The following is an 11,047-nucleotide window of genomic DNA, read 5'->3' on the forward strand; positions in this document are numbered from 1 at the left end:
GCTAAAAACAAACCCCACACACAGAGTACTGTTTTACACTCATGACGCAAGCATTACGAGTTTGTCTCACTTCTCGCGAGAACACACGTCAGTTGAATTTGAAAACAGGCGGCGGCACAGTGTTGTGAGAAGAAAAACGGGAGGAAAGGTACATTTAAAAATACGTATTTAACGTTTAATTATTTTATTAATACTTTGTCTAATCGTTACGAGTGTAAAAAAGGAAGAAAGCAGCGTGTCTCCAGTAGACTTAGTAAAGTTAATCCCGTGTGGTTTAGCTTTGTCATGGTTTGTATCGAGGCGGGGCTGCTGAGCTAACGTTCACTAACGAGCCGCTGTGGGGACTTTAGCTAATAAAGCAGAAGTGTACACGGCTGTTTTCATTGTAAATAAAGCTCACACGGCTTTCTTGAGTGATTCTGAAGATTTGTGTGTGTTGTTTTCTGTCGGAGGAAAGATGACAGCGGACAATGAAATGGAAATTAAAGAGGTGTTTGAGCGCGCGCAGAGAGGCCACAACAACAAGGCGAAGCTGGTGGCGAGTCTGAAGAGCAGATACTGCAAGGTAACTTCTGCTTCATGCTCAGATCTATGTCTTTAAATGCAAAAAACTAAAATTATACGGAAAAGTTCACCCTCAACCAAGACATCAACACCCACAACTAAGTGCAAAATATTTATTCAGCACGTGTCACTTTCAACTTAGTGTATATTTAACTGCATATTTCATTATTGATCCATATTCATATTCTTATTTGAAAATTTGGTTATAATGTTTTGCATATTTTGGTTAAGGCATCTATTGGATTGCTCTAACAGTATTTCGTTGTACTTGCACAATGACAATAAATATATCTTATCTTAAAGTCTTTCATATTAATATAAGAGAAGATAAACCTTCATTCATCCCCCCCTCCCACCACCAAGGAGCGATGTTCAGCAGTAAAGAGAGCACACAGTGTTTATTTAAATAATTGAGGAGTGAACAAACCACTTTCATGCACACAGCAAATATAAAAAGTTCAACACATTAAATCATATTGTTCATACATTACACATGAAGTGAAATCCTTCAACAGCCTTTTTTCTTTAACTGGGGTGCCTGTAGCTGGTGGTTGTGTCTTCATCTCGCCTGTATTGTCGAGTGTGGTGTCTCTCATCTTCCTCTTGACGATAGCCCATAGATTATTTATAAATAATTAAAAAAAACATGTCCTTGCTTGTGTTGTTATCACACACAAGTTCTTCATACCATTAAAGTAAAGTCATGAACAGAAGACTCAAACTGCCGTAGAACGTAGAAATTTTATTTCTGATTAATTTCTACATCTTCTGTTGGAAACTGTAACGACTGTTTCCTGCTGTCGATGGCATCCTTCGGTTCCTCTTTCAGCTCGAGGACAAGACCCCGTTCCACGAAGAGTTTGTCCACTACATGAAGTATGCCATGATCGTGTACAAGCGCGAGCCTACCGTCGAAAGCGTCATTGAGTTTGTCGCACGGTTTGCCACGAGTTTCCAGTCTCCACCTAAAGCAGAGGAGGAGGAGGAGGAAGAGGAGGAGGAGGAGGAAGACATCGAGGATGATCATCCTTTCCTGAGCTTCATCTTCAACTTCTTGTTGGAGGTATAAACAAGAATGAAGTTTTCCTTTGTGTGTTTATAGGATGACAAGAGCTCGATGTTGTGATACATGAACCTTCCTTTTCACGCCGTCCTTTCTTCCCAAGTCTCACAAAGCCAACAGCCACGCCGTGCGTTTCCGCGTGTGCCAGCTGATCAACAAGCTGCTGGGCAGCATGGCCGAGAACGCCCAGATCGACGACGACCTCTTTGATCGCATCCACCAAGCCATGCTGGTCCGCGTCACTGACAAGTTCCCCAACGTGAGGATTCAGGCTGCTCTGGCCATGACCCGCCTCCAACAGCCCAAGGATCCCGACTGTCCCACCATCAATGGTTGGTGTGCCTGTAGAACTGTCACCAGCACAACCAAATGTCAACAACTTTTTTTGTGTGTGTGTGTGTGGAAATAAATGTCCAACACTTTGGTAAATTGCATCTCTGAATTAGCTATTAGCTGTATAAACAAACCGGCCTTACATTTAAAGTAGCCTTCAACGTCACTTTGACGTGTTCCTGTTTACATTTTTGTCTTTAAAATTCCTCCTCTAACTTTACCATGCTGCTTTTTTTTTTCAGCGTACATGTTGATTCTGGAAAACGATTCAAACGCTGAGGTGAGACGTGCCGTTCTGTCCTGCATCGCGATGTCTCCTCGCACCCTCCCCAAAGTCCTCAAACGCACCCGCGACATCAAAGAGAACGTCCGCAAGCTGGCCTACCAGGTACATCCGATCTCTAATAATCTGATTATAGAAACAGACGTGGCGGCTAATCGACATGTAGATTAATTTGAATAAAGTGCTTTCTATGAACAGAGCTCTTTGGGACTTAAACCTTTTTTTCTATTTCAGGTTTTGGCGGACAAAGTTCACATTAAAGCTTTGACCATCGCACAGAGAGTGAGTCTGCTGCAGCAGGGTCTCCGGGACACTTCAGGTGAGATCCATCTCGTTCCCTACGTGTGTGTGTGTGTGTGTGTATGCTGAAGTTATCAAAATGTTCGATAGCTTGATTCTTTTTGATGCCACATATTTTTTAAAACACTGCAGGTCTTCTCTTGTAAACAGTTTATATTTAAGTGTGTGTGTGTGTGTGTCTTTTAGGATTTTTTTCAAAATCAGATAAAGAAAAGTATTCTTACTCCTGTCATGTTTCTGTGGTGTTAAATTGGTGTCTGCAAATGTTTCTTTTTTTTTTTTTTTTTTTTTGGCTCATGCAGTGATCAATCTGATCATTTCCACTCACTCTCTCTGCTCCCTTTGAATCCCTCCGTGCTGGCCGTGTGCGTCGTAGAAGCCGTGAGGGACGTGGTGTGTTCCCGCCTGCTGCCTTCCTGGCTGCAGAGGGTCGACGGTAACGTCATCGAGCTGCTCCACAGGCTCGACGTTGAGAACTGCTCGCAGACGGCCCTGGACACGCTGAAAGCCATTTTCAAAGTGACACCAGCCGAAGAGCTTCTGCAGAACAGGGTGCAGCTCGACAACAGGTACGGCCCGGCTCGTCTCTCTTGCTCCTCCCACATGTGATGAATAAAACGGTCAGAGGTCAGACATGGCTGTGTTTTTTTCTCAACAGGAAGCTGATCCCGGCAGACTGTCTGACCTGTGAGACTGTGCTTTACTGGAGAGCTCTGTGTGAGTTCATCAAGGCTCAAGGAGAAGACGCTGAGGAAATGCTGGAGCAAGTGTTGCCAGACGCTGCGACTTACGCCGACTACCTCTACGGGTGAGAGAGGTCACACGGTTCACTGGATGACATCTTCACTCGTAAATTCATCTCGTCTGTGACGAGGATCGGCGCCGTCAGTCCGATATCCGATACGGGAATCACGATATCAGATCAGTTCCATCGCTAGTTCTTTTACATCTTTGAATACAGCGGGCTTCACAAATCCAGTTTGAATATTTATTTTGTTCCATGAAGAAAGTTCAACACGGGCTCCTGAGCCGACCCGTTGTATCGATACCTCACATGTTCATATCCTGAAACGTACGCTGTGACGCTTTGACTCAATGACCATGTTGTCACTCAGGCGTCTGAGGGCAGGCCGGGGCTTCTCTGAGGAGCGCTCTCCGTATGTAACCGTGTGTCCTTTCTCTGCTTGACTTCAAATTAACTCCCATTAATACAAATAATAAGTGCACGAGCCTTGATTTTAAAAAGGTCGAGCAAAAAAAAAAAAAAGAAAAAAAGAAGGCAGAAGAAAACGCTTGTGTGCTAAGAACTCCTGATTGGCTCTCTGTGATTTTTGAAGTTTATTGATTGTTTGAAAATCCACCAATGACCCTGAAGATGACGACTGATTGAAACGCAGCTGCAGAGCATGACAGTCAGATATATGAACATTTAAAAAAAAACATTTTATGCACCTTCTTCCTCTCGACACGGGAGGACTCAAAGGGAACTTTTCTATCCATTGACGTTCGAGTGACTGATGCTGCAATCTGCTTGAGCAGGGCCGCGTGCCTGATGCTGCAATCTGCTCATGAAATAATCCAGCTTCTCATTAATTTGATAAATTGCACAGATGTATAGATCTGTCTGTGGCTAGCTGAGGGCTAATGTTGCTGTAGCTTTGGTTAGCAGGCTTAATCACAGTCAGATTTGCAGCTCTGCGTTTGATATTGCTTTGAGATGTGCTCTTAATGCTATCACTGTGATTCCCGTACCCGACGACAGCCTTCGCTCGCGCCGTGCGGCCGCACTCTCAGAGCTGTTGTCACTGTCTGACTCTTTCCCGTCTTAGATATGTGAAGTCGGTGCCTCTGCTGTCCGAGGAACAGAGGGCTGACTTTAACCAGCTGGAGCTCGTCATGACCAAGGAGTTCATCTCACAGCAGCTCATCCATCTGATCGGCTGTCTGGACACCAACGAGGAGGGCGGCAGGTACGAATCAGATGAGAACGTGTGAGGAAGGACATTTTAGATACTTTCTGAGATTCAAGATTCGGAGAGTTTTAATTCCGCCTCGTCGTCTTGTTTTTTGTTGGTATAGAAAGAGGGTGTTGGCCGTTCTGCAGGAGATGTTGGCTCTCCCTCAGACTCCCTCCTCGCTGGTCTCTCTTCTCACGGAGAAACTTCTCGCCCTCATTCTGGACGACGTCAGACGCATACAGACCGTAAGTTACTCTTCACCCCTACACCTGGGCGGTAGGCGGGGAGGCAGGCCGAGACTGACGCTAACCCGTTTGTGGAGCAGGTGGCAGAGATCATCTCAGACGTCAGGGAGCCCATCATGGAGGCCAGTGTGCCCGTGGATGAGAAGGAGAGCCGTCGGCAGCAGGTCCAGGTCAGTCTCAAACACCGCCAACAGAAAAGCACCCACAGCCCGTCGCTTCTTCTCTATGTGAAGCTCTGTGTGAGGCTGCTTACACGACTAGTTAGGAAATGAGTTCAGAGCAAACAAGATCGATATCTGTTTGATACCAAGGCAAAAAAAGGCTGCTGATATGACCAAATATTACAAGCAAAGCCCAAACGTTGGCATTGTGCAAATTAGACGCTTCTCTCTCTCTCTCTCTCTCTCTCTCTCTCTCTCTCTCTCTCTCTCTCTCTCTCTCTCTCTCTCTCTCTCTCTCTCTTTTTACAACCTAAGCTCTGTTTGTTTTGTTTTAAAGCTTCTCTACTTTTCCTCACTCTTCATCATTAAAGTCACAGAGATTGTAACATTTTAAAAAAAAATCGTAACTACAAATGTTGTTTCCAGAACCTCGCCATGCATTACACATAATCAGAACAACTTCATCCTCAGTCAACAGAGTCTAAAAGAGAGGGGGGGGGGATGGGGGGCGCTCTCTGTCCTGAGTTTTGTTTTCTCCCTCTTGTCTGTCTTTCTGCTCGCCCGTCTCTCTGCGCCTCCAGCTGCCAGATGCTTTGTTTTAGGAGTTTTAAAGCAGTGGGGTGGAAGGAGCCTGTGATGTAATGTGCGTGCATCTTTCTATAAACACGCGTGTGCACAGAGGACGCGGCTCGACTCCGTCCACAGGTACACTCACATGACCTGTCTGCAGCCGTCATCTTCCAACAAGCACTCCATGCCTTTAATATCCAAACAGCTGCCAAGGGAGTCCGGTGTTTAACGTCTGTACCATCTGTGCACCTGCTCGCTCGCTCGCTCGCTCTCGTTTTCAGCGAGTAACGTGAACGCTCAATGGTTCTAAAGCGTCTCGAACCCTCATCTGTTGTTGTTCTCACTGACAACAGAGGTGCCTTTTCCCATCTCAACCGTCAACGATCCTCTGGAGTGTGCTTTATCTAAATGCCCCCCCCCCCCTTCTCTCCAGCTTGCACAGGTGAAGGTGAGTATCATGGAGGCCAAACAAACCCTGGAGGACTGCATCACCGCGCAGGACTTCAGCCGTGCTGCGGAGCTGAAGAACACCATCACAGAGCTCGAGAACCGCAGGAACGACGTCATCCAGGAGATCGCAGCCAGCAGCCAGCTGGTCGACAAGGAGACCCGCGTGGAGAAGGTAAAGGATCGCCGTCCTGTCGTCTTCATAGGGCTGTTTAAAAACACTGTGCAGCAACGATCAAAGCAAATATTCAGACCAGATTATTTATTTTTTGAACATTTGATTTCTGACATTTCGATGTTTCTAAAGCGGACACTTGAGGGACTGCAGTGTCTTTGCACCTCTTCATTGGATTTATTTCTTCCCATAAGACTTCATTCAGCATGTGGCCTTTTTAACAGTTCAAAGATCACAACACAAGTTTGTCCTCCCGTCCTTCAGAACGACCCGGAGACTCTGCTGAGGTGTCTCACCATGTGTGCCGAGCTGCTGAAGCAGATGAACATCAAGACGAGGATCGGACCGACCATCAGTGCCCTCATGTCGTCTCTGGTAAAGACCGAGTCCTTTCACAGCGGATGAAGCTACTGAGTTAGTCTCAGTCAAGCCAACTTTATTTATAAAGCACATTTATAACCAAGGTACTGTTCAGCAGGTTCAGTCAAATCCATTACATCCTAAAGAAATGCAAAAGCAAATACATTTTGAATTAATTTTTATTTTAAATTTAATTTTAAATTAATTTTAAATTTAATTTTAAATTAATTTTAAGCAAATTTAAAAATAAGTTAAAATGCTAAACAGGAGTAAAAGTTCTAGTGGACTCAACTAGAAGTAAACGCCAAAGAAGAGAAGTGTTTTTAAAAATGACTGAAAACAGATGTTATATTAATATATCTTCATTATTCCAGAGCTGAAACAGAAAATGTTTGATATGAAATATAACTCCTTGGCCTGTCAGAGGACCTGTATATCCTCCCCTCTGCCTTTTCAGTACCACACAGCTCCTAAGAGGAGGCGATGAAGACTCCTGGATTTAATCACGAGGACTTCTTTCACCTCACGCAGCCGTGATTGAAGTGAATCCAAGGTTTTAACCCTTTGTCTCCCGCTCTGTCAGGTCCTGCCCTGCATAGCAAACGCTCACCCAGCTGTCCGTAACACAGCCGTGGTGTGTTTGGGAACCTGCACCCTGCACAGCCGGGAGCTGGCCAAGACTCACATGGTCCTGCTGCTGCAGGTAACGTCATGCATGTGCACTCCAAGGACCTGAAATACAAATCTGTTTAAGATTTCTGCTGCAGACATTTCCTTTCTAATTAAAGAGTGTTTGAAAGTGTTTTGGACTGATGTGTGGATGTTTCTATCTGTGTGTTTTTAGATCGCACAGCTGGACGAGATAAAGATCCGAATCAGCGCTCTGCGTGCGATCGTCGACCTGCTGCTGCTGTTCGGCTTTCAGCTGCTCTCTGACTCGGCCGCCACTCAGACCGCCCCGCCCTCTCAGTCCCCGGACAGACAGGACGAGGGCGCCGAGGAGAAGGGCGACACCCCCGAGGACACGTCACAGAGTGTCATCGTGATGCTCTCAGAGTTCCTGGACAGCGAGGTGAGGCTGAAACTTCAAGAACGACCGCGCGCATGTCATTTTTAAAAAATGTGAAGACGCTTAATATGATCCACTCGGGTTTCAGATATCCGACCTGCGGACAGAGGCAGCAGAAGGTCTGGCCAAACTGATTTACACCGGCCGTATGTCCAGTGCTAAGATGCTCTCCCGTCTGGTGCTGCTGTGGTACAATCCCGTCACCGAGGACGACACGCGGCTACGACACTGCCTCGGCGTCTTCTTCCAGCTCTACGCCCGCGAGAGCAGGTGACGCTCACACACACAAATACAAAACAATAAGCTTCATGTCCTGGTTGTTTTTTGTTTTTTTGACTGGTTGCCCCTGACGACCAACTTCCTAATCGGTTAAACAGACTCAATGTAGAGAGACTCTGAGCGGGATCACAGCGTCTGCAGGTAAATGTGATACATCGATGATGCTGATACTGAGCATCCAGCAGCTGAGAAATAAAAACCCCTAAATCTAACAGCACCAGGTAGCAGGTTCTTACAGGGGCGCCACTGCATCACCCGATGACACGAAATAATCAAAATGATAATATATGTAGAAAGAAAGAGAGGAAGGGGAAGAAACATAACAAACAAGTGTTAGCTTAAACAACACACACACAGGGAGCTGCCGCACCCTCAACATCTCTCCTGTCTCCTACATACTATTGCTCTTACCTTGTTCCTTCACTCGTCTTTAAATAAAAACAATATAATAACCTGATAGCACCAGCTCCCCCTCAAGTCCATATATATGTATTAGACCAAGAAATGAACTCTCATGAACTCTGCACTCTTTAAATCACATGTCAGAGTGTGGCGACCTGCAGCAGCCGTCGGTCCTCGCTGCAGGCTAACGTCCACTCGCCTGTTCTCAGCGTGGTTACACGTCGCTCTGGTCGATACGCAGCCCACAAACTGTACGGCTTTATTAACAGAGCTGCTCCTGTGGAGGCTCGCTGGCTTCAGCCCCGGTTAGTGAGGTGTGTGTGCGTTACGTCTGCGTTCACTGATGAGCGATAGTAGTGAGGACGAGCGAGGAGAGCTTCATTGGATCGTCGAGTCGGCGAGTTGTGCTCACCCGTAACTGGCCTCAGTGAAGTTATTAAGTCTCCACTGCAAACCTAACACGGATTTAATCTTTGCTTCAGGGCCCACCAGGAGGTCCTGGAGGAGAGTTTCCTGCCGACGGTTCGGACTCTGATGAATGCCCCAGTCACCTCTCCGCTGGCTGAGGTGGAAATTAACAACGTGGTGGAGCTCCTGGTGGAGCTGACCCGTCCCACCGCGCTCATTAAACCGTCCACCAACACAGAGGTGAGGAACGTCAAATCCTCGCTGATCAATCTGGCTGCTCTTCATTTGAGATTCCTCATTAGTGTTTGTGTTTTCATCGGCCCCTCAAGCTTTTCCTCATATTGCTTTCTTTCCCCTGTTTATTTTCTCTCTCATGTTTCAGAATATATATTTGTGGGGGTTTTTTTCCTCGAGGTTTAATGAAGCTAATCTGTTTGTGGCCCGTGTCTGCAGGAGGTGTGTGTCCATGACTACTTGGCTGTACGCATCTGTGGGGAGATGCTGAGAGACCCCACGGCCCCCGAGGTGCGTCTCTATGCCAAGACTCTGAGCCACCTGGAGCTCAGCCGGGACGAGACGGTCAGGAGGGACCTGCAGACGCTGCTGCAGCAGCTCGTACAGGTACGCGTGCGGGTCCACAGCGACGGCCTTCAGGTTACTGTGTGAGCCTGCCAGCATTCACCGCAACACGCAGCTCAGGCTCAGGAGTGTGTGTTGAGCTGATGATTCTGTTCAAGTTCCCGTGAGACACTTTTTGGTTTGTGTTGATTTTGGCGCCCCCTGTGGACAAAGCGGTACCTGTAATGTCTTTGATGAGTCTTATGAAAGTCTTATTTGTCCCTTATTGAGAATCTTTACTTTTAATTGTCTGATTGGACACAAAACAAAGACCACAAATCAAATGTGCTGTTGACAAGAGAAGAAAAAAAAGCCTGAGATTCCAGTGTAAAAACGATGAGGCCCAGCACTGCCTCAGTCAGGGGGCATCGCTGAAGGGTTTCTCATAAATAATTTGCTCATGAAATGTCATGACCATGTTGACAGTGGAGCACAGTGAGGGACCAACAGAACCTCATACTGGATCTCTAAATGTTCCTGCTCCTTTTCTCCAGGTGGTGAAGGACCGCGTCTGTCTCCGTGCTCTGGAGAAGATGGTGTCTCAGCTCGTGGACTCAAGAGAGCAGGCGGAGCTCCTGAACGCCAGCGCGTTACAGCCGCTGGACGTCAAGGCAGACGGTACACACACACACACACACACACACACACAGTGACAGTCTGTCGAAAGCCTGCCTGACATCCAGCTTAACATCCGTAACAAGATGTCTTCAGAGTAGACTTAATCCATGCACGTTTGTGACGACGCTCCCTCTCTGAGGATTAGACATTATTACTAGAATGTGGCTAAGTAGATTAAACACCTCAACATCCTTTTGGCCTTGTCAAGTTAAGAAGACAGGCAGCAGCAGAGAGGAACTGTAATAACACAAGGCTTCTCTTTGCAGAGGCTGCAACAGACGATCCATCCAAATCTGCCAAGAGAGCCAAAAAAGGTAACGCAGGTTCTGACTGGACCCTCGCCTGAAACTGCAGTTGTTGTTGTTGTTGTTGTTGATGCTGCTTCTGTGTTTTTATTTGCTTCCACCTGAGTGAAGGAGTCGATTCAGCAAACGCTGAGGTAACCTGAGTGTTTGTGTGCACAGGTCAGAGGAAAGTGTGCACGCCCAGAACGGGCAGAAAGCCGAGCAGAAGGGCAGAGTCGTCAGAGGAGAGGTGAGTGTGTTTATGTGTTTACAGATGAAAATACAGAAATGCATCTTTAGAGGATGAACGCAGAGCTCGTACAAATTTAATTTGAAAGGTGAAAATGTTGTTTTTGTTAAGAAATGCATTGTGACAATCACAGTTTCAACTGTTTCAACTCATTATGATTCTTTATTAGTATAAAGCCCATAAAAATCTTTAAGCATATATTTCGATCTAGTGAATTGTCAATCCTTAATATATATGTATAAAAAAAAAACACGTTTGATTTTTGTTGCCGCTGCAGCGATGAAGAAAATGTTCCAGAGTCCGTCTCCGTGGTGCGCCCGTCTCGGAGGGCCAAGACTGCAGCTCTGGAGAAGACGAAGCTGGACCTTAACCCGCTAATCAACCAGGAGGCAAACGTCTAACAGAAGTCGGGAACAACCTGTGAGCGACGACTTTGGCGCCCCCCCATGGAGATGTAGTGTTACTGACAAGTCTCTTTTAACAGTCGCACCTTTCACTCGCTTGTTAATATTTGCTGTCATAAATGTGATGTTCTTTGTCTGACTCGTACTCTGTTGCATCAGCTGCTAGCATGTAGGAGTGCCGTCTAACAATCGGCCATCTTGATTTTCTTTTAAGTCATGAAGAGGCGTCAACACCAGGAATCCAGTCTCATCATAC

The 11,047-nt window shown here is 46.4% G+C and overlaps 1 protein-coding gene across 1 annotated transcript; it reads left to right on the forward strand.

Annotated features, from left to right (window-relative positions):
* The first annotated feature begins 341 nt into the window (after positions 1–341).
* ncapg (non-SMC condensin I complex, subunit G) lies at positions 342–10,930 on the forward strand. Its single transcript, XM_079337892.1, has 21 exons — positions 342–565; positions 1,394–1,627; positions 1,731–1,959; positions 2,203–2,348; positions 2,478–2,562; positions 2,920–3,112; positions 3,202–3,351; positions 4,373–4,513; positions 4,623–4,746; positions 4,827–4,916; positions 5,911–6,099; positions 6,364–6,474; positions 7,043–7,162; positions 7,304–7,531; positions 7,617–7,798; positions 8,692–8,857; positions 9,071–9,238; positions 9,730–9,853; positions 10,120–10,167; positions 10,318–10,387; positions 10,665–10,930. The coding sequence occupies exons 1-21, from the start codon at positions 458–460 to the stop codon at positions 10,786–10,788; spliced, it is 3,030 nt and encodes a 1,009-aa protein (XP_079194018.1). The 5' UTR covers positions 342–457; the 3' UTR covers positions 10,789–10,930.
* The last annotated feature ends 117 nt before the right edge of the window (positions 10,931–11,047 follow it).

Source organism: Symphodus melops, assembly GCF_947650265.1.
Source record: "Symphodus melops genome assembly, chromosome: 2".
In the NCBI taxonomy this organism is placed as follows: Eukaryota; Metazoa; Chordata; class Actinopteri; order Labriformes; family Labridae; genus Symphodus; species Symphodus melops.

Excerpts from the sequence above, each read along its gene's own strand:
- ncapg (XM_079337892.1), top strand. The coding sequence starts at position 458 with ATGACAGCGGACAATGAAATGGAAATTAAAGAGGTGTTTGAGCGCGCG. Across the intron at positions 2,563-2,919 it reads GGGTCTCCGGGACACTTCAG|AAGCCGTGAGGGACGTGGTG; the intron begins GTGAGATCCATC and ends TGTGCGTCGTAG. Across the intron at positions 8,858-9,070 it reads AACCGTCCACCAACACAGAG|GAGGTGTGTGTCCATGACTA; the intron begins GTGAGGAACGTC and ends CCGTGTCTGCAG.